The sequence below is a fragment of the Pipra filicauda genome, unplaced genomic scaffold (assembly GCF_003945595.2).
Source record: "Pipra filicauda isolate LSUMZ 115617 unplaced genomic scaffold, ASM394559v2 scaffold241_size1546129_pilon, whole genome shotgun sequence".
NCBI lineage: Eukaryota > Metazoa > Chordata > Aves > Passeriformes > Pipridae > Pipra > Pipra filicauda.
In genome coordinates, this window is record NW_024104356.1 from 912313 (window position 1) to 936262 (window position 23950).

The following is a 23950-nucleotide window of genomic DNA, read 5'->3' on the forward strand; positions in this document are numbered from 1 at the left end:
CGGGCTAAAGGTCCAATATACAGCTGGAGCCACTCCCTCCCTTATCGCCTGAACTGCTGAACCGCAGTAAATATGTCCGGTACCAAAGGTAAAGGAGAGGACAGTGTGTGCGTGTGGGGACAGACACTAGGGAGCACTTGTCCTTGCCCCAGGAGGGGAGAAGGGCATCTCCTTCCACTTGGGATCCACAGGGATTCTGAGAGGCACGGGGGTGTGCCCCGCGGGTACACATTTCTGTCAGGGGGCCGGGATTTGAATGTGCCGACGGGCGTTGAACACACACAGAATGTTCCCAGGCAACTGAGGAAAGTGCCAGTGCCAAACGGGAGGCGGAGGTGAGGTGCCCAGCAAGAGGCAGCAGCCCAGGCAGTGCGGAAATAAGGTCTCAAATCAAGAGAGGGTTAATAAACAGGTTTTAATTTCACAAAAATCTATCTACACATCATTTAAAAACGGGCAGAGGGAACCCAAGAGCAAAAACTGTAAAGAACAGAGAGGAACAGGTCTGCTAAAACACAGAGAAAAGCGCTGCTCCACATCAACAGTGTTAAGAACCAGAGTGTCGAGGTGCAGGCAGAAGCCGGCAGCAGCCACCCCGGGGCAGGCAAGGCTGGAGTCTGGCAGCAGACCACATGGACAGCAGCTGCCAGGGGTCCCGCACCCCTCTTTTTCTCTTTGGCGGGCAATTAAAGGGATAATTAGCTCCATTAAAAACAAAGCAGATGAGTTATTCCCAGCCCCCCTCCCCGAGCACTACGTTCCCCATGTGCCCCGTGCGGGGTGAACTGCAGCAGGAAGCGCTGAGCTGGCAATCAACCCTTCCTTGGACGCAGGACAGGAAGGAAGATGCACGGGCGATGGTTATCTGTGCTGCACTGAGCAGGAGGTGGAAGGCGGTGCCATGGCCACAGGCGTTGGAGAGCCCCGCTCCCTCCTCCTGTCGGTCCGACGCTGCCAATCCAGTCGGGAAACCTCGTCCTTGCCCTGCAAAGGCTCTTTGTGCAGCCCCACGGGCCAGGGCTCCCCAGGGACCTGCACACAAGCTCCAGTTCATTGACACGAAAGCTTTGCACCTCTCGGATTAGGGGAGTAAATCAAGAGCAAATTAGCGCAGTCAGACAATGAGGGGATGAAGCGACAGTGGGATGGGAATCCCTTGAGTTCATGTGCTGAATCACACTTGTACTAAACTAGGCTGATTCAGAAGCAAGTAAATATTTAACTGAGGAAGAGCTTGCACGTGTTCGGGACTGCAACTGAGCTTCACCTCCCTATACCCCAGGACAGGTATTCTACGTGGAAAGGCCAACCTTACTGAACTTGTTGCAGCAAGTGTGAGCAGTGGGAATGATACAGCTGGTGAGCAGCACATCCCTTGAGGATCACACACTCATCTTCCTCCCCACTGCTCTCGGACAGGGACAAAGCTGGCTTCTGCAAGGAAGGGGCTCCACGGACAATCTTGTCAGGGTGAAGGTGCAACTGAGTTGCTGTATGCCAAACAAAAAAGCTTAAATTAATTAATAGATGTCTGCAAATTCTTAATGGCTAGAATAACAGGCAAGAACTTTTCATAAAACAAGGAACACTGGTTTCAAGCATCAGCTTTTGCATCTTGATCCAAACAAAACTAGTTTTAATCAAAAGTTACTGCACTGAAAAATCAGGCAATGTTTGCTTTTATTATAAATTAACTGGAGTGCAGTGCCTTGCAAAAACAACCTGGCCAACCAAAAAAGCAGAGCTGACTTCTGATACTACAGGAATACCAGTTATTTACAGCACAAGCAAGGGATGTGCTTGAGGAAAACCGGTTTGCCCTCTGGACGGAGCAGTCCATCACATTCGCAGGGCGATCAGTTCAAAGGACAACTCCCATGTTACCGCCTCTTCCCATCGCCTGGAATTCTACCAAAATTAGTATCAACAATAGAAAAGTATAATGCTTTGTAATAAATTAACATATACAGCCCCTCGGGCAGCATCTCACGAGATAAATGTTCTGTCATGTCTACAACCAAACATTTGCTCCTAGCTCAGAGACCAGGAAGATGCCACCATGACCTGGGCCCTGGGATCATCACACACGGGGAATGGGAGGGAGGTCAATCTCTTCACCACACGGGGGTCCCCAGAGTGCTCGAGGTGGGGAGGATACCGACAGCTGTCACTCATTGCTGCCCACACAGGTGGGAAGAGGCCACTGAGGCAGCAGCACTCCCAGCCGGCCCGCTAGGATAAACTCTAGTGTGGAAGTACCCGTGAAAAGTGCCTGCTGTCTCCTAAATCGATGGTTTTGTCTGCTTTGCTTCAGCTGATTTTATTCCTGAGAAACTCCTAACAATAGTTTAAAAAACTCAGAAACTATCTCAACAGCAAAAAAGGTGATTTTTTTTTTTCCTTAAAGAAGTCTTTCACCTCTGGAACTCAAGCTGTGATATCAAAACTAAAGGCAATGACTCTGCTTACAGCAACAACTTCTCTGAAATGAGTAAATGCCAGTGAAAGGAAACATCTGCCCCTGCTAAATTAGTGCAAAGGTGCTGAAAAAAAATAAAATGAAGTGAGCTTCTCCCCCCACTGCTGAAACAAACTATAAAAGGAGCATCATGCCTCTAAACCCAATAAAAAGCAACACTTCTTTCTAACCATGTTCTGTTTATGCTGAACAAGGGCCTTCTGAAAGTTTTCACCTGGTTTAGTTTCACAGTTTGAGCGCCCTGCACTCCTCAGAAAGGAGAACAGAGGCACAGCTGCAGTACAAGGCCTCTTACCCTGGAACAACACAAGATCAAGGAAAGACCATGGTTCAGTCACAGAGCGATTCAAGTGCCAGGCGCTGCGTTGCAGACCCTTTTCCCAGCATGATGATCCAGGCCTGAGCAGGAAGGGCAACACCAGAACGCTCTTTCCCTCCCAGAAGATGCACAGCAGCTGTCACTCACCTCCTGCCACTGCTTTGTCTGCTCCAGGTGTTCAGTGACTCTGGAATCACACCAGAGCAGCATTAAGCAACATAACTCCAGTGAGAAACACAGCACACCCAATGAGAGACCTCGCCTCTCCAAACGGTACTGATGCAACAACCTCACGAAGAAAATGAAATCATATAATAGAACTTGTAAAACAAAAAAAGAAATCACATATATAATGTCACATCTAAATGAGGATGACAGTGAATGGTGTAAAAAAACAACAGAGCTGCCACCAGGTATCAATACATTCCACAGCACCGACAGTTTGTTTCCTGGAACCGCATGTAAATAGCGGAGCACTTACAAACCCATGAATGTCACAACGCATCAGCTTGAGTGATTCCAAAATGCCTGTTAGCCAGAGGACTGGCAAGAGCCTACTCAGCAATCGGGGCTTCCAGTGAATATTACTAACACAACACACGCCAGGTTACAGAGTCTATTGCTTAAATTGCTCTTGGAGAAAGAAAAAAAAACCGCCAAGTGATATGTAAATCTTCGCCACTCACGTCTCACGGGTGAATGGGCTTTTAAAGTCAAGTCTCTTTTTGCACTGTTCTTTAAACCAGTTTATGAGCAGCTGTAGTCTCGTGGCTTGATGCAACTCTTTAAGGCTCCATGCTGACAAAATTATTTGAGAAACAATAAAAACTTCACCACAGGAGGATCGCTCTGGATGTCAAGGTTTAAACGCATAGTTCAGGCCCAGGACTTGCACAGATGGTTCAACAAACTGAGTGTCCCATATTTCTGTCTTTTGTCTCTTGTTTTGGCCCTGAGGTGTTTGTTACTCCTGCGTTGTCTGGCACAAGTTCAGAATTTTCCTTGCTCCTCAGGAGGAACAAGGTGTTTTACTTTTCACAGAGGCTGACGAACTGATCTTCCTACTTCCATGCTAAGTGGCTGTGCATTTTTTTCCGTTTCTAGTAACTCATCGAAGATATCCCTAGAGGAGAAGGAAAGATCAACAGTGAAACTTACTTACAGTAACAAATCGTTACATAAGACAGCCCTGAGGGAACCAGCAACTGGATTTAATTCACAAACTCAAGCATCATGGATCCTGGCAGAGAAGTGCCTTATCTGGTGTCTCCAAGCACCAGTAAAGACAGAAGAGGAGACAACCCCCCCTTCTTCAGTTCTGTGTGCCTGAAAAGGTATCATTTCTATTCTACCTACAAACCTCATTTTGGCTGTGTCCTGAGATGACCGTGGCTGCAACACCACAGTTGCTAGGAGCAGGGATGAGGGCATTTACAAATATCACAACACTTAAGGAAAAAAACCCAAGCTGCATTATGATTCCGATTGCAATGCATGCATACCTGAGACACTGAATCCTCTTCTTAAAATATGATTTAATGCATTCCTTAAAATCCTATGTATTATTGGCATACAATCTTACACCTCCGAACGCAAACCACTTCAGTTTTGTCATTCTGGATAGTTTTCATCCCAGCAAAGAAGACTAGAGGAGGAAGAAGAGAAGCCTTCTGCCTCATAAACACGAGGTAATTACTAGCACCAAACTTCCCCAGGGCACCTACTTGTGCATGTAGAAGAATATGTAGCCGCTCCGGTCTCTGTCACACTGAACGGTGGTCTCAAGAGTTCTAGACACTTCCAGGTCATTGTAGGTGAACCAGGACTGCTTCTTGATATCATAGACATCACTGATATAATGACCTTAAAACCAGAGAATCGTAGAATGGTTTGGGTTGGAAGGGACCTCAAAGATCACCCCGTTCCAAACCCCATGCCATGGGCAGGGACACTTTCCACTAGACCTGGTTGCCCGAAGTCCCATCCAACCTGGCCTTGAACACCTCTAGGTATAGGGCATCCGCAGCTTCTCTGGGCACCTTTCTTTCCATGCTGCAGTTTGACCAGTAAGCCGGTTAGCTACATACCCTGCTCCAGCCATCTATGTCAGATTTAAATGCTAAAAGACCCTTCAGATCCTGGTCCCTCCATGTTTCCCTCTATCAGCTGGTAACAAGCACAAGCAATTCCATAGAGCCCATAAACTGTATGCTTTCCACAGGCACCATGACACCCTCAACCTGCTCCCCCCCCAGCAAGTCATGACTGTAGATTTGCTTTGCTGCCTGGATTCTTCTCTATAAATAATCCTGTTACGGTAATTCTGTATTACAGATTTTTTAAACTAGATAAGAGATGAAGAATAAAATATGGTATCTTTTACCTGAAGATGATGTGCTTCCAATATGGCTGACAATGCTGATGAGACGATAGGAGTGAGGAAGCTCTCCTGTCTGAATAAAAAAAACCCAAACAATTAAAGCTTTTAGGCATTCGCTTTACCACGTAGCTCATAGATAAGATGATTTGTACCTGTGATACCAGCTTTGGCTACCAGATTCAAAGCTGCAACCCAGTCAAAGATTACAGAAACAGACACCCTGGTTCACACCAAACAAGGAGTCCTTCCAGAAGTGGGAAAGAGCCTCCCATCTTATTTAATCTTTCAGCAAGCCAATGAACATGCAAACGACCCACTCTGACCTCAGAACAGATGCTGACACGAGCTCTACATTGCATAGTTCTCTAAACAACCATTTCCTGAGCGACTCCCACTGATGTCAGAGTTAATCCACCAAATAAACAAAAAAGCCCAAAAGGAACACCATGCTTACTTCTGAAGTATCAAAGAAATACCCTTGATAATGGTACACAGATTTAACAGCTGATACCAGATATGCAGCTCAAGTTCTCTTGTCCTGCACCTGTAACATCAGTAGACACCCTCTTTGCATGCAGGAAACATGCTCTGTCTATTCACTGGCTTTTGACAATTTATTTTTTTAATCCTCTCTGACCAGGAAACATTGCTGATACTATTTGCTGACAATACTCTTAAACATAACTCTTAGTTTAAGGGTAAGAAACTCGAAAAAGCATTGTAAGAAAATTAAAACTGCTCAAAGAAACTCCAGTTATTTGAACCCTCAACTGAAGGGGGAAGTACTCTTTCCACTGAGGCAAGCAGGTAACTTCCACAGTGCTGCTGTGTGGAGCCTGAGTGTGCCAGTGGCCAGCAACACAGCCCAGGTTACACTCAGGTGTCCCTAATGGCAATAAGATCTTGCCATAACCTCTCAGTTTTGGTGGTTCACCATCTAGAAGCCCATGGTGCTATGACTAAACTACCATGCTGACTGCAGCCATCTAGAAGCCCATGGTGCTATGACTAAACTACCATGCTGACTGCAGCCCTCTCCTCTTTCTCTCTGTAAGTAAAATTTTCATAGGACCATTGCTTTATGTGCACTGAAACGTTTCTGGTATAAAATTCAACATTATACACATCTCAGAAAAACTCTGAAGGTCCCTGCAGCTATTTTTTATGTTCTGGTTTTCGATTTGTTTTGAGGTTTTGTTTTGGGGTTTTTTTGTAATTAAAATAACACAATAAGCCAGACTCCTATGGATAGAAATTTTTTATGTTTTCGCTTTTGAACATAAAAGACCTTTCTAGTCTCTACACCTGCTCTGTAAAACTACCTCCAACACTAAACCAATGGTAAAGAAGGGACATATTCCTCAGTTGGCTTTTGAAACCATAGATCACACCTCAGCGTTTCTTTTCAGCTCTTCTGCTTCAGCTTCTGAATATTCCATGTCAAGAACATCCTCATTTCCAGAGTCTTCATCAGAACCAACGCTGTCCAGGAGAGAGCTGTTAAACTCTGGATAGCATGGAAACAATGATACTGTGTGAGATGCTGTGGAATTCCAACAGGTTCAGAATTCACAACATGTTCAGATATATCTACCACATAAATAAGCACAATAAAATTTCGAGCTTCCTTTCCAAGGAAAGCAAGAGCTACTGGAATTTCCAAATAAAAACTCTCTCTCTCTCCCTTTCCCAACTTGTCAGAGCAACAGTTAAGTATCTTGGAATTAATTTTAGCATCATCTCCCTCATACTTTTCCAAAAGGGCACTATGGCAATGACAGCTGGGTGACAAAAGAGCATTTAAACACCCAGTTGGCTCCAGAGCACCAGCAGCCTGCAGCCAGGAACAACAGTAAGAGAAGTACAGCCGGTCTGGTCAGTGAACTGCAAGTTTCTGCAATGAGAAGCTATGAATTACAGTTTTAACTATAAGTTGCATTAACAAAGTGCATTTTTGAATTAAAACTGGCATCAAAATGCTACTGCTGGCAGCAGGCATCTTTTCATTGTTTTCAATGGTAAGAAGGCTGCTCACCACAGGAACTTCCAGTTTGCTTGGCTGAGCAAAATGCAGGCAGCTTTCTGTAAAGAGCCGGAAGGCACCACTGCTCCCTGTACACGCTGTTCCAAACTTCCTGGGGTTCTGCAGCTACCCGACTAATTTAAGATTTTCTACAGTACTCATTAGGAGAAGTAGCTATGCTTTCACCAGTTAAATTAAAGCTATGGAGTCCTGGGTGGATGAGAAGTTGAGATTAACAGGACACTGTCCGGGAATTTTTTCTGGTTTGTTTTGAAGACACTGTAACGCCAGCTATGATGGACATGTTTTGCCAAAGAGATTCTCATACTGCTTATCCTGTTAAGTCATCAGACACAGGATTAGTATAATCTTCTCAGGAAGTTTATAGATGACTCCCTTCAACTGAGAATCCTTTACTGCTGCTTTCCATGCTTATTTGGGCTGTAAACTAGACTACAGCCAAGAACACAACCACTTAGGTAGGTCTCTGCACGAAGCGCTTGCCATGGAAATTGCTAAATGCCACTTCACCAGTGGTCCCAGGATGATTAGTGGTTCTTTGGTTACAGCATCACTGGGATCCTTCATAAGACAAATGCTACCAGCTCTATGTTCAAGATTATGATCATCTCCATGATGCCTTACAAATGAGACAGTAGCAAGGCAATGCTCTTGTTTAAGCCAAGCAACTGCTAATCAAGAGGATAAAGGATTTATAGCCTTGAATTCTTCCTCAGTATGAATCAAGGAAGACCTGAGAGGGACTGGGCACTCAGTCTGCCAGAGCTCATAATAGGGGATGCTTCAATTAGCATTCAACTTACTTCTCTTCAGAAGCCAACATGGGTTCATCCAGTAACGACTGAGGGCCTTTAAAAGTGCCTGAGCAACTACAAGTACTTTAATGCAACACTTCACTACCTCTCCCTCTCCCTCTTTGGAGCAGGAATTTTCTCTCAGTTATGCTTTGCTCTGCCAGATTGTATGAAATCACTTGCATGCCAGCCTCACACAAATGTTAAACAGTGCCTGAGGCCTACCACGCTGTCTGGATTTGGAGAAGACAGATATGTGTTTTGTGTTTCTTTTTTCACTCCCAACAGCTATACCTTGCAGTGAGGTCTGTCTGCTCCCCATCCTCTATCAGACACAACATAGCACTGATTCATTTGCCCAGGTAAGGCCAGTGCATTCGTTAATCAGCACTGAAATAACAATGCAAGTAAGTAATAATCCTTATGTTCTGACTAGAGTCATTACCATGCTGGCTTTTGCAGAGAATACAAAATTTCAAGACCCATTATGCTTTCTCTAGATTAATATTATGTATTAACCACTTATTATATACGGTTTATATGATATATTACACATCACTCTATATAACTCTATACCTAACTAAAAACTCAAGAGACTGAAATAAGCAATTATTCAGATAAAGTTTTTCCTGGCATTTGCTTTCACAACCAAGAAAAGCTGACCGTGAACAAAGCCAAACACAACAAAGCACACACCAAAAGAATATGAATCCCAGCTGTCTTACTGACACTCAGGAGCTGCACTCGTAAGCACAGATCAATTTTCCCTCAAAAGCAACATATTGGAAGAAGTTAAATAAGTTTCACCTTGTAGACTTAATTCTGTGGCTCGTTTGAGGTCATCATCCTCTTTCTGTTCTCGTGCCTCCTAATGGGAAGAGAACAAAACTTAGCTCATTGAGACATTTCACTATTTAAAATTCTTGTAGTGCTCTTTTTCCATTGAAACTGTGCTGCTCTGGTTTCTACAACAAACTTGACATTGTAAATTAAAGGTTCTGTGTGAAGGAATGTTTGCAACCAGCTAGAGTCCAATGTTCCCGTGCAACAGAACCTGGGACAAACCTTCATTAAGGCTTGTCAAAGATCCTAAAGTTTGGTATGCAGCAGAGCAAGTCTCTAGTAACACCAAATGCTTTCTCTGGATCATTAATTTGAAAAGCATCTGAATGAATTTGCAACCCTTTGCTAAGGAAAGCTGTCACTTACACACAAAGCTCCTCACACTTCGGCAAAATTTAGACTTCTGCCCAAAGCCAGCTGAGGACAGAGTCATTAAATCCCAACAGATTTTATTATTTGTAAGCCATTTGAAAGTAGAGCTAGTGGTTCTATGTAACAGGTGTATTCACAAAGACAGGATGCAAAAAGACAACATTAAACAACAGGTATTAAGAATATTACCATGACCAAGTAGCAAAGAAACCTCAAGTCAACAAACACTTCTAATGTTTGAATAATATCATGCCCCTGTTCCTCCCATCACTCTTGAAAAGCCCAGAGCTATAGCAAGCCAGTCAATAATATTTAATGAGCTGGTTTCTTAATTCAGGATTTGAATGCTTTCAGCACACCTGAATGCAGCACCCCAACTATGTATTTCAAATCAAGACAACCACAGCTACCACATTTCCATGCCCGAGTCATTAGAATAGCAGATTTTTGCTTCAGAACTGTAGCAGAAACAGACTCAAAGGGCAGTTTTACATTATTAGCATGAGGCCTTTTATCTCACTATTTCTAAAGCGTTTGGGAATCTTTGTTAAACCACTCAGCATCGCTGAATCAAAGCTACATCTGGCATGGAACATACCAACCAGCACCTCATAATGAGTAATGGAAGAGAAAAATCCAAGAGCCATGGAAACATCAGATCTCATAAGGAAAACCATGACAGCTTTGGTATTAATAGAGAGCAGACAAGGGCACCTATTTAAAGAAAGACCTGGCTAAGTGCTTGATTCATTCCCAGTGGCTTGGTTAAATTTGTAGAAATCAGTTACAGGTCTCGAAGTTCAAGTGGAATACACATGGTTAGCACATAACCTGAGCTCCCCATTCTTTCTAAGTCTAATTTAAAGGATTTGTTTTAGACTAAATTATTTGTGATCCTTTCTCCAATTTACTAAGAGGGAAGGATCACATAAATGCTCAGTTCCTATACTGTTCACTAAGCCCCCAAAACAAGGCCATTATAGACACATCTTTAACCTGACCTAACATGGCCGTTCTTAGCCTTGGCTTTGAAACCTCCCTCTTTCCCCAAGTCTTGACACAACATGCTGCAAGAAACAACTTCCAGGGAAGCTAAAGGTGGGCTGGATCCTTGGTGACAGAGTAAGAGTTTAGTTCTGTTTATCATTGTTTCTAATATAATATGACAAGACAGTGTATAAAAGTGCATGGAAAGCTTTGAGAAATCTGTGGGTCTGTAATGTGATACACAGTTTTCAAAGCTCTTACAAAATGTGCCCAGATGTATCCAGTGTCATCACCCTACTTGACACTGGAGCTAGAAGAAACCCAAACTTTTCCCCCATCTGATTATCTCAAAAAAGTAGCAGAATGCCCTTGCAGTTACTGCCTGAACACAGGCTTTTACTTTAGCTGTCAGGTTTCCAGCATTGAGGAAGGTAACTCAAGGAAGGAAATTTTATTTCTTACTTGCTCTTGAAGGCTTTGAGCCAGTGCCTGCTGAAGTTCTTGTTCTTCCCTCTCTCTCTCCATATCATAGTGCTGCAGCCAGTCAACCTCCCCCTGGGATCCTTCTGGAGTTTTGTTTTCCTTATTCTCATCAAAATCTTTAGTTATCTCTGTGAAATTGGCAGGACCTGAGGAATCAGAAAGTACAGTTATGCTTTCCTGGGTCTTCTGTTTGTAGCCAGCTAATTCCTCCTTAAATCACCACAATCCTTGCAGCACAGTGACATCTATTGACAGGGAGAGCTCACCAGCCATAAAAAACCCCACACAAGAGTCAAATGGAAAAAGCTCCAAAGCACAGTCTTATAACCATTTTAACTGGCACACAATGAACCATTTCATTAATCCCTGTACCTGTTCTCCTTTTAGCCTTTTATGTTCACTTAGAAACAGCAAGCTGAACTGAAGTAAGAAACCACACACCACTAGGTTTCTGCAGCCAAGAAGCTGACAATTGAATTTCTCTATAAGAAACCATGGATTATAAAAATTTGCATTGCATATTATACCTTGGAGTACTACAGATGAAGCCACAACTAAAGCCAAATCATAGGCAAGATGGAGGAAAGCACAAACCTCAAGCACTGCTTAAATCTAGCACCTTTTCCTTCAGGTAGAAGACTCAATCTTGTGAACACTATGTACAGCTTTCAAGGTGCATGAAGATTATAATTTTTCAGTTCACTTTTAGAGTGAACACTTTGGTAGAAGTGCTTTACAAAACCTGTGGAATGAACATTCATTCAACCACTGCATACACCTCCTGCAGGTGCAGGACACTTTGATTCTTCCACTTGCTTACAGCTGGATTAAGTGTCAGGACCTGCTTCAACTGCTATCATAAAGCAGCATGTGAAACTTCATAGTTTTGCCCTATGCAGACTTCAGTATCTGCTGATTAGTTATTAACAAGGATAATACGTGGCAGGTCTCAGTATCTGTGAACCTTTAAACACAAGACCACCAGAACCATAATCCATCAGTCTAATCCTCTTAAGATGGAAAACAAAACATGACCTTTGAAAACTTCCAATGTATGAAGAAATACAGAACTTCTATTAAACACATAGTTTTTGCTTAAGTGCCACAAAAGAGCCTTCAAATAATTACATTGTACTTTCCAAAGAAAACATTGAGAGAGATACCTTTACATGGCCACGCTCTATCACGGCTCTCTCACGTCACCATAAGCAACATTAGTGTACATGAAGGAGGGCACAAACCAGGCTGAGCACAGACTTAGTTTTCTTACACACTGCCTTCCAACATCAAGGCTGTCAAGAGTCGTCCATTGAAACAAATGTAATTTTTGGTAATACTGGGGTATTTTGTTGTTAATATTTAACCTCCTGGCTCTTAGATGACAAGAGCATATTGTTGGTCTGTTTTTCCACGCTAGCAGAATTTAAAATCTGACTGAAAGCATGTAGCACACAACAAATGATAAAACACTCATTTTTCCTTCAGTTAGCTAAAGAAAGACTCAGTTTCCCCACACTGGTATCACACAGGCTCCTCCCTGTACTTAACGGTGTCTCTGGGTCAGAGGCCGTAATTCACTTGTTGAATCTCTTATACTTAAGAGTCTACTCTCACGTAAACAAGTAATTTTAGAAAAAATTACAGATATAGTTAAATACATTAGTAACTAGTGACAAAATAACTGCATCTGTGCAGCCCCCACACGCTCTTGCACACTCGCCATGTGAACACTGCTGCCGTGCTGCCCAGGCTGCAACAGCTGCAGAAATGAAAATATTTTCTGATTATGGAAGGATTCATTTCTAGGACACAGCCAAATCCTAGTACACTGAAGTCTGGCACAGGAATCTGTAGAGGTATGTGCTAATCAATAGAGAAAAAATGGAAATTAACCCCAAATCAGAGAGGTGACAGATATACAAGAAAATACATTCTCACAATTCAATGAATTAAATGCTTTATACACATGGAAACTGTAAGAAAACTCCGAGGAAGTCAGAGTTTCAGCAGTGCACTTGCATCCAGTTTCTGCCACCAGACATTACTAACCTGATGCTATCAGTAACCTGCTTTAGCCGGCTATAGTCCAATTAAGATGGTTACTTTGTCTTACCTGAGTCTAACGCTGTTCTGGGCTTCTCTATCTCCATAGATTCCAGGTTTTCCGGCGATTCTTGAATTTCATCATCTCCAAAACCAGTGTCTGGGCTGCTTGTGGGCTTATCTTCATCATGACTCAGAGACAGAGAAGCTTCCCTTTTGCTAATCTCTAAGACAGCTGCTAGCAGCTCATCTTCGCTCATCCCATCAAAACCAGCATTACCCAGCTCAGGTTTATCACCCTCCATTTTACTTCTTTTTGAACCCTAGAGATGAATGGAGTTATGATTAAGTGCTTGAATAAACAGGTATATAACATCAGCTTTACATTTCTGTGGATTTTTTTTTTTTAATTTTATTAACCCCAGGGAGCGAGAGCTTGGCTCTGTCAACATTCAACAGATAGTTATACGAGACTCACTGGAGAGACAACCTTTGTAGCTACACTCACTCCAAGAAATAATATTTAAATATAAACTACAACCAGTTTTTACAGGCCCTGTGGATTAACATACACAAGATAACTCTTCCCTTCTCCCTCCTTTCCTTCAACACACGTTCCCCCTTTAGGTCCTGATGAATGGTCCAGAAGCCCCTGGCAAGACAGTGCTGAGATACAAGCAGGGAAATTGCAAGTTTGTTAACAAGTGATGAAGCAGCAACATGAGAGTAATTGAACTTGAATATAGGGATGGGAGGATAGGAACTGAAATGGGGCTGGTATGAATAGCAATTAAAATTAGGTTTGGTGCTGCAGACTTGCCATATGACTGCAAACCAAGTAAGAAAAGAGTTACACAGGGAAAGGGAGGAATTATTCTCTCCCAGGGAGAACAAAATAACTTTAAATTGGAAGAAAGGAAAAAAAAACTTTAGTCTTAATCTGAATTTTTTATAGTTATTTTCCTAAAATTGATGCTCATCAACTCCTATAACCACAGTGGTTTGCAAATAATAATTTCAATAAGTTTGATATTAACTGTTAATCAGAGGTTAACCCCCATGTATGCATATTTACACAATTATACTATTTACCATATGCTTAGATTTTTTTTCCTATATTATGTTAAAAACGAAGTAAGATAGGAACTATCAGAATGTACTTCTCCAGGTCTTATTCCAAACTGCATTTGGATGGATCTCAGAACTTTGTTAAAGTGAACAAAAATAATTTTTTACTGCATTTTAGTTAAATACAGCAAGCTTTTATAGAGCAAACATTTTGTATTAAAACTGCCTTATCAAACAAGATTAGCAAATGAATTAGCCAACTAAACTTCTTGTTCTAGACATGATGCCCTCCAAGAATTACAAGTGACAAATTCAAACCTCTCTCCTCACACCTATTCATCCCCTAAATAAGGAAAGCAGAGTACCTGCTATTTAAGCTTTCTGATTTCTCTCTCTGCACCTGTAGGCTACCAACATCAAAACAGGTTTAGCTCTTCAGCAAACCCTAGTTCCTGGCTTTCTGCCAACAACTACCACTAATTCAGTGGTCAGACTTTAAAGACTTGGCAACATCTGTGCATTATTTGAATATAACTTTTCTACTAGACATTATTTGCATAGATTTAAAACAGATAAGGCTTTAAGACAGGCTGCTTTAAATAAGCATTTTTAAGAAGTCCTTCAAATACTACTACATCTGCAGAGGCAGAGATCACAGGAATTTCAGCTCTGCCCTGTTTAGCTAGATATCCACATCTGCTATGAGAATCACATCAAGGAAAATGGTGCAGCAGCAGTAATGCCACTTCCAAGGACCAGGACCAGGTCCTCCAGGACAACACTGAGAAGGTCCGAGAATGGTAACAGATGGTTGGTCATGCCTGTGGTTGAGAAGTGGCCAACGTGCATGGCCACAGGATAACATCATTTATGTGGAATCATCACCACCACTGCCTCTTTCCCACAACAGGCTGTAAAGCCTGTAGTTAATCTGTTATTCAAATTAATAGGCTTTATTCCCACAATTTCTGCACTCACAGGGCTTGTGCGATAGAGACTACCCACTGTTCCTCACAAACAGAACTCAAGGAATAATAAATTAGGACAGTTTGAAATACCTTTTCTATACATAAGAGGGACTTCAAAGACAAGCTCATTTCCTTCCCCCAGCCACAGCCAGGTATAGATGTGCCATGCAGGACAGCGGTTGCCTACCCTGTTCCTGAGACCTTCAGAAAGGGTTTTCTGCTTTTTCCCAAAGCAATCCATTCCATTCCTACACATCCTGAGCATCAGAAAGTGTTCCCTAATATTTAATCTAAAAATTACTTTCTGCTGTTTAGTCTATTACTTCTTGTTCTATCCAGCATGGGCATGGAAAACAGCTCAAGTGTTTCTATTAGCTTAGGTTTCTCCTTAAACTAGGGACCAAACTAAAGACCACTTGCCTGTACTTTCTCCTAAAACCTTCCTTTCTAGACCTTTGACCATTCATGTTCCCTTCCTCTGGCCTCTCTCCAATTAATGTGTAACTCTCTTCAGTCCAGAACCCAAAGATGGATTCAGAACTCCAGCTAAAGCTCAACGCTGAGGAAAAATAGAGTTAGTTTACACAACATGCGGGCTATGGCTTTGTCTAGATATTTTTGCTTTCAACCTGCCTGACTTTGTGTCCTTTCATGCCCCTTCTGAAGGTCCACTGCCTTCCCAGCTATTCCCATCCCACATTTACAGTTGGTTAATCCTGCTAGGATTAGCACCTTTAGCCTGTTCCTACTGAACAACCCCTCCTATTTTTATACAGTTTCTCAGATTTGTCAAGATCATTCTTACCTGTAGTTCTGAGCTTCATCAAACTAACAGCCCTTCTCAGCTCTTGATCTACTGAAAATTTAATACTCAGTATCTATTTTATCATTTATTAAATACTGTATCAGGACCCTCCCTTGGTTTGATCTTCCCATCAGATCAGAAACTGTAGATATCTTCCTCTTGTTACTTAATGCTATTCATCCAGTTTTACATCTGTCCTTTAATGTCATAATCAAGACCACAAGTCTCTGCTTGATTAAAATAACCCTATGAACATTGCCAAAAACTTTAGAGAAGCAGAGATGCCGGACACTTGTCCTAAGCATTAGGCCTCCAACAGTCTTAACAGAAGAAAGTGGTACTGCAAGATAATCCTCTAAGCTGCTTCTTTTCCCTTCTGGATCATCATTCCTTCCCACAGAACTCATCAACCTGCTAATACACTGCCCTGACAGAAGCAAAAAAAACCACCACTTGGCAACATGAACACTAGTCACAAGGAAGAGCTCAAAGGCAATTTGAAGTTAACTGTGCCATTACACCAATAAGCTTGGTCTCTTCACACTTCTGTGGGTCCGCCTCCAAAGGCTGTTAGCTTCAGATTCTAAAAGCATTTAAAAAGCCACACTTGAGAGGGGACACAGATTGGATGTGCACAAAATTCTCTCGACTGAGTATTTTGCTTAGCCCAACTTGTACTGGATCTAATTTAATCAAGAGCTTTACTGCATAATTTTATTATTGACAGCACATTATTAGTGAAAGTTGCCCAAAGGACTGACCAAACTGCTAAAAGCAGCTGGTACACATAACCTGAAAACTCAAATGCATTTGCAATGCAATTACCTCTGTTCCCCGTGGGAACCCAAAACAACTGTACAGAGAGGTCAATTAGCAAAGCACTCCCTTCCAGCACTGCAGTGCTAATTAGGAGAAAAAACCCTTATCTGACATCAATTTCACTCACAGTTTATGCTAAAAAACATAGACCAGACATGAGTACATACAGGATCTAGTACATGAAAGTTTGTGGGCTTTTTCCCTTACCTTTTCTGGCTCTTCTTGCAGCTGTTGCTGATCTCTACTCTGTATGTTACACAACCTTTGGCTATGGGCAACAGAGCGTTTCAATGGCTCATCATCGCTGTCAGAATCTGCATAGAATGTTGCAGAGCTCTTTGACTTGAAAGTGTATTTCCTGTAAATTAAAAACATGGCTATAAAACTCCACAGCATTGTAGCATCGTACAAATGTGTTTCAAAGTAACCATTAAAGTAGTACTTTCACACTACAATTTATGGAACAAACTGCAACAATTGATAGTGACAATGTATTAACATAGCAGGCAGGGTTTTCATTTTGCTGGGTTAACCGACATATCTACTTTAAGCCTGCAATAGCAGCTTAGAACATTAAAAGTTACTAAGTGTGTGGCTCTTGCTTTTAAGGCCAAAGATTCTGCACTTTTATTACCTCGCAATCCCAGACAGTACTCATTTGAGTCAAGATCACAGTAACACCTAGAATTTGGCATAAACCATTGGACTTCTCAAGTTTACTAACTTGGACAGAGGACTTCCCACATCGCTACCAGGATATAAAAAGTGCAAATCTGCACAAGTTTTTGAGTTTTCCTGTTAGCTTTTTCTTTAAGATAAATTCTTATTCTTCAGAACAGAAAACAGGAGAGTCTGGGGAAGTCACGATTTCTGCTTGATTAGTAAGTCTGGTCTTTAAGTACTCCACAATCCAAAACCATCCAGTGTGATATCACATTTTCACTGTATTAGAAACTGGCCTTTCAAAACTGCCTATAAAACCCTATGCCCCCTCATCTTTGCAAATAAACTTAAGAAACTAACCACCTGTTCCCAACACACACATTTTGGCTCCATAGAGACAGAACAGAGAAAAGAGGTAGACTGCAGAATTTAAAACCATTTTCCTTCTTATATATGTGGCTTGCAAATACAAGCATAAGCTAGTTTAAGATAACTCACACTGACAAATTATCTACACAAACTACATCCAGCTGTCATTCTGATGCTCAGCCTTCTGCCTGAAAAAATCATCTTTGCTTACCTACAAGTCCCCAAAGGTTCTCAAAGGAAGTGCTAAGGTGATCATGTCAACTAGGCAAATTGTACCACTGATGTTAATTTCACCTAGCATGTAACACCAATAAAACTCAGATATGAAAAAGGACGGTAGCTGAAATAATTTACTACAATATTAAAAAAAAAACAAAAAGAAAAAAGAAAAGAAAACAAATACAAATGGTGGAACTATTAAAAAAAAGAACTAGAAAAGTTTAAAATGCCTTAGAAATTACACCATGAAACCCCGGGCCACGGACATTTCAGAGCTATAACTCACCTACAAGGTGTGGAAGTGCTTACAGTACAGGAATTCACCATTTGGGAGGCTTTCAATGGACGGGAACTATTAAAAAAAGCAAAGTACTTATAGCAGCAGTTAAAGTCTTTAAAAAATAAGTGTTTACTTGTCTGCTATGCATGCAAATTCATGACCAAAGAAACAAGCAGAATACCTTTATGTACTTGCTAATTGCATAATTTACAGTAATAATTTCATCATGCTATAAATAAACAACAGTTGTTCAAAACCATATATAATCCTTTAAACTTGATTCACTTCTTAGCAATGCACCCTTAGGGACAAGCTCACAAATTAAAGGCTCTGGGCTCCCATGTCAAGACAACTCATTCCTTATTTTTTATCCCCACCGACACTTGAGTTCCTGCTCCCAAACCACAGTCTCCTGCTGCTGTCTGGATCATCCAGTTTTCTGGCATATCCCATGTCTTTGTTTCTCCTCCCCTACCTAGATTCTTCTAAATAAACTTCCTGCTCCATTTAATCCTTTTATTGGCTCCTCAAAGTCCATCAGTATCACTACACACCTATCCAACAGCTGGTAGCCAATGCAGAAATATTTTCTAATCTTCCCCCTCAAACCAGGGTTGTTTCTCTCCAGCCTAGTTACCCTTCCACTCCCTGATCAATCACAATGGTTGCAATGACTGAAAAAACTCCAAAATATTGGAAAGCTATTTCAAACCTATTCTCAAGTATTTCTGCTGTGGTCAGCTTTTATGTTTCCTTTCTGTACACGTTCTCATGATGGCATCATTACAAACTAGCAGCACATACCTGAAACTGCGTAATTTTTATGTTTCCTTGCCCAGACATCTGGTGGAGGAGATCTGACAACTACCTACCTTGTGGCATACGTGGTTAACATGGCATGCACCAAAGCTGTACACTTACATGGCAGAATGGACGCTCCATCCCAGCGTCAGTGGCAGCCTGGTGCTTTCCGTACAGTGGGAAAGCAGGGTTAAGTATCTTGGAATAACCACCTGCTGCCCAACTTTATGATTGAGAGACAATGCTACATTGAAGCTGTATCGTTTCAGATGAAGAATCAGGACCCTGAGAGAGATGAGAGAAGGACAAATGTTAATTTCAAGAAAAAAGTCAGAGAAAACCTATTTAAAATCCAAGTAACTCTGATCACCAAATGCATTCACCTGACTAAACCAGATTATTACTTTGGGGTGGTAGGCAAACACTATCCATCTCTTATCTGGCAAGACACAGGTAATTCTGTTCCTGTCCATCGCTCAACTTTGTGCAAGTTGCAGACCATGGACTCTGACAACTCAAGAGGCTTCCTGCTTTGATGTGCATCACCTGGCTCAAGGAGAAACAAGCAGCTCTTACCAAACGCATTTCTACTACACAGTGAGAGGTAGGAAACAACTGAAATTTTATCATTATAGGCAAGAATGCTAGTAAATCATTCCCAGAAATTCAAGTCTGTGATGGAGAGATCACACAGCTGCCCAAAACTGAGGAGGAACTGTGCCCAGTGCATGACATGTACTTGGTTTATCTGTCATGACACTTTCTCTTTGAAAGAACTTTTGATCACAACAGTATAAGGAATCTGAAAAGGCTTCTTTACACTGAATCTTCTTCCTTATGCTGAACTTTATACTGTCTACTTAAATCATGCAGATATATTATCACTTGTGTTGTACTAACATTCAAAAACTTTCACAAGGGTTTAGCAGTGCTTGAATAAATACCCCACATAAGCAAAACACGAGATAAATACCAAGTTACTGCTTTCAGTATACCTGGGACAAGGACATAGGTCTGATAAAATAATCCAATACTCTTTTAACTTTACATGCCACGAGGTTTATACCCCTATCTCCAAGCACTTCCACCCTAAATCATGAACTAAACCCAACCTAGAGGTGAAAAACTACTGAGCATCTCACTAATCCTTGAAATGCCATGCTTACTGGGAGAGAAAAGCACAGGAAAAATTAACTGATCAAAGCTAAACCCTCTACATACTGTCTGGCACTAATGCCTCCAACTCAAGTCCTGCCCATCAGGTAAGCTGAGCAAAAATATTAAAATTCCAGAATATATTTACTGTTTCTACTTCGTTCGTGTCCCAGAAACCCCAAGAAAGGGGGAAAGGGAAAACTCAGTTCTCCTTATGTATGGACAGGGAGGAAGAAAAAAGTATTGCAGAAGGTTCCCAAGAGAGATTCTTTAGAGGAAAACTGAAGAACAGGATGAAGGTGCACCTGCAGACTGTAGTCTTTCCCACAGGCTGACCACTGCACATGCATTTCCCATGAGCTTTACTCTTTGAGAGACTTTTGCTAGCACTTTTGTAACATATCCTTCCAGCAAGGAGAGGAATGGGTGTAAACATTTACCTGGGAAGCCTGTTGAACTTGTGTGTGACAACAGCAGACTTTCCATTGCACTTCTCACACGAATACTCAATCTCCTCAGCCTGTTGAAGGGAGCAGAGAAATCATTACTGGAACAAAACACATATTAAACAGATCTGGGCCGAAAGCACATCGCTTTTGGCTGTCATACAAACTCTTCAAAACAGCACTAATACTTAAAATTATAATCACCTTCAACGTGACCTAATAAGAGGGCATCTAGTAAGAGGACAGGTAGCAGGGTCTAAAATTTGACAATATATCCACTAATACAGGTGGAATTTTTCCTGTAAGTCTATTGTAGACCAGTGAATAAACCACTTGTTAAGACAAATTAGCTTCCAAAGGGAGTGGTCAACCTTGTGAGGTTTACAGTTTTCTCTCCCTTACACAGAATTTGGTGTTTTTTTTCCCCTAATAACCTGTGGTGGAGAATGGTGTCAGGAAATTTTCTCCCTCTTGTTCAAAACTTCTGCTTTGTTCCTCAAAAGCTATCCTCACCTAAACTCAATGATGTGTTGCATGAGAGTAGCGTTTTGAACAGACATCAAAAGGGGAAGCATCACTTTCCTGAAATTACATGACTTGGCCATCAAACATTTCTACAGCTCTTTGCCTTACATGAGGCCAAATGACATCACTACAGTTTTAAGAATTTTTTTAAATCGTCAGATCTCCATCAACTTTTAGAAGAATTACCCGGTCAATTATTCTATCTGTTGAAAACACTATCTACATATGGCGAAAAAACACAAGTTTGTCTAGAGATATTACAAAATACAACACTAATTCACAGACATAAGGCTCATTTTTAGCTTTCAGGAACATCACCTTGAAGCTCTACTTACAAAACAAGCATCCAAATATTACAGCTACTTCTTTTTTTAATTATTGTATCTGCATGACCTTTTTCCTCCACGCTCATTAAGGCCAGTACCCAAGCTGTTGAAGCATCCTAGCCCAGGAGAGGAAGTAGCAATTCCTGAGTGATTATCTCAATCTGACAGCCTTTATATTTGTTTATACATCAACCCTTTCACCACAAAATGGAGAAGTTTACCTATTTCACATCAGTATTGTAAGGATCAGTTAATTTCTGCACAGTATTTTACAATAAAAACTCCTGTATGCTATTAATGGACAAACCTCAAGAAAGTGCAAAGTTCAGCTGTACAACCAAAATTTACATATGGGACATAACCTACACATAACACCACAATGAATAAAAAAAACTCCTCCTCAAACTACATACCCGAAAAAAGAGGTCAAGAGAATCCTGGATCGATCGGGAAGGAAGCAATTTCTTTCTTCGAGGAAGGTCAATGGAGAGATCATTAAACTGTTCTCGTTTAGTGACCGTTTCACCACACCTAAAAAAGAAACATGCTTACGCAAGTCTGAAAACTTAAGGACAACTTACATGTTTTAGGCTCAAGTAACTTCCCAGTAAATATATGCCTCTTGATCATCTTAATTTTACTTATCAAAATGGAACTGTTTAATGCTTATGACAAAGTTGGATCTTGGAATTTCTTTTTGATGCTTTAGAAGTTGAAACATTTGTGTAAAGATAAGAACAATACCCCTCAGATTGCTTTGGAGAGGCAACTGATCAGGTATACTCAAAGTGACTGCTTTGTAGCCGAACATCTCTTCTTCGTTCACCATTGTTAAGAGAAAGGTGAGACCAGCCCAGCAGAAGGGCAAGCCTAGAAATGCTTTCAAACTGTTCCCAGAAGCAAAATAATAAAGCCCATCTGAAAAACCAAAACCAACAAACCCCCTCTTTCTTCTTGTGCTTTTTTAAGGTAAAAATAAAAAAGACCATACAGTCATTTGTCTTCCACAAGTGTTACCTAGATGCACTTTACTTTTAATTGTTTTATGGAACTAATGAAGTATACACAAACTAATATTCCCAAATACCTGTGTTCATAAAATCTCTGGAATGAAGCATACCATATGGAAATCTACTGCACAAGTCCTATGCAACGAACACCCATACATACTGGTTTATATCTTTTTCCACAATAACATAGAAATACAGAAGAAAATGCTGTTCCCTGGAAGGCCTTAGAAAGAACAAATTAAAAACATGGCTTCCCTTTTTTTTTTTTTTTTTAAGAGGAAACATTACTTGGCTGAAACCCCCTTTTCTCCCTATTCTCATACAAGTGGTACACAACGAGCAAAGCACAAAGGCTTTCCACTGGATATTTAATGAAGAACTAGGTGGTACAAGACTGCTTAAAGAAGGCCTGTAGCAGCAGATAGTACGGTGTCAGCTTTCCAGCATTTCTAGATCACAGGATATTTTTCTAAATATCTAGCTTCGGATAAAACATAGCTCTTAATTCTGGCTTTAACCTGCAGATGAAGTCACGTCACATGGGAATGCTTCCTAGTCTTTTAAGGTAAGTGTGACAAAAGCTGTCGAGCACACTTACATTTTGCAGATGATAGAGTGCTGAACCTCAAACTCCAAGTTACTGATAACCGGACACGTATAAACTTTGGTGGCTGAGAGGTCATCAGAAGCTCGTCCTGGTGTGTTATCCTCATTAGGGACTGGCTCACTCTTCCAAGTTTTGTTTAACTTTTCCATGTCCTCCTTCAGTTGATCCAGACACTGGCTCAAGAACTCATGTGCATCCTAGAAACAGGGTAAATGCAACAAAGTGATATTGTGTAATTTCATTCAGTATCTTTTCTCAAACACACACAGACTGGGGAAACTATGTTTAGTTCACTGCATTCATCAATACTAAGGCAGTTCTGCTCTAACAAACAGCAGCAATCGCTGCCATTCAATCAAAAGCCCACGTCACTGTCAAACAGAGTTGAAGCTTGACAGACATTCAGTGCAGGCCAAACACTGAACAAATTACACGTAATTGTTTCCAGGCAATATGGTACTTACATTCTGCATGTACCCAGAAAATCTCTCTGCAGTAGCTGAAATGGCACTTTTCACCTTCTTGAGCAGCTCTTTCTTAACCTCAGGGCTGCAGACATCCTTTTTAGCAAGCAGATGGGCAAAACGTCTGCAGAAGTCAAGGCAATGAAACATTGATTGGTTTTCCAGGACTTCAGACAAACAAAATACCTCCTCTTAAGAGCTTCTAAAAGCTTTTCTCCTGTGATAAGTGTTTCAGGTGTTCTGTATGAAAATATCTCATATATAATTAACCTTTTCCATTTCAAGTACTTTGAGAACTCATTTGAGGCCATCATCAAACAGGACCCAAATGAACAAAAAAAAAATATCCACAGTCTTTAAACATAAAGAGAGAAGCCTTATGAGGTTCTAAAAACCTCATTTCTGCTCTATCTTTTACAATGAGAAACAACCCCCCCAATGCTTTTTGAAAACATTTGCACTGATGGAAGATATGAAATCACATGGCAGCAAAATAAGTAGCACAAAATCATTAAATTCAACTTGCATGGTCAGATGGTTTCTATTTATGTTTTATTTTTAAACTTCCACTCAGTTTCAAGCCTTACTTCTTTTGGCAACAAAAACATTACAACAGAGTAGAAAAAAAGCTATAACAAAAAGAGCCATGAGGAGTTCCTTGGTTCAATCTATGGACAGTGT

At 41.2% G+C, this 23950-nt stretch overlaps 1 protein-coding gene across 3 annotated transcripts in view; it reads right to left on the reverse strand.

Moving 5' to 3' along the window:
- Positions 1-394: 394 nt before the first annotated feature.
- The window catches only part of USP37 (ubiquitin specific peptidase 37), a 36909-nt gene continuing 13353 nt past the window's right edge, over positions 395-23950 (reverse strand). For 2 of the 3 annotated variants that reach the window (XM_027734795.2, XM_039381835.1), the window contains exons 11-24: positions 23270-23393; positions 22797-23002; positions 21602-21719; positions 20332-20411; positions 18857-19021; positions 17942-18007; positions 16612-16762; positions 12815-13067; positions 10681-10847; positions 8824-8884; positions 6570-6685; positions 5182-5251; positions 4523-4661; positions 395-3921 (exon numbers count right to left, since the gene is read on the reverse strand). In XM_027734795.2, the coding sequence (XP_027590596.1) occupies positions 3834-3921; positions 4523-4661; positions 5182-5251; positions 6570-6685; positions 8824-8884; positions 10681-10847; positions 12815-13067; positions 16612-16762; positions 17942-18007; positions 18857-19021; positions 20332-20411; positions 21602-21719; positions 22797-23002; positions 23270-23393 (1804 nt within the window). In that variant the 3' untranslated portion in view covers positions 395-3833. The remainder of the gene's footprint in view (positions 3922-4522; positions 4662-5181; positions 5252-6569; positions 6686-8823; positions 8885-10680; positions 10848-12814; positions 13068-16611; positions 16763-17941; positions 18008-18856; positions 19022-20331; positions 20412-21601; positions 21720-22796; positions 23003-23269; positions 23394-23950) is intronic. The other variant, XR_005563709.1, reaches the window with a different exon arrangement.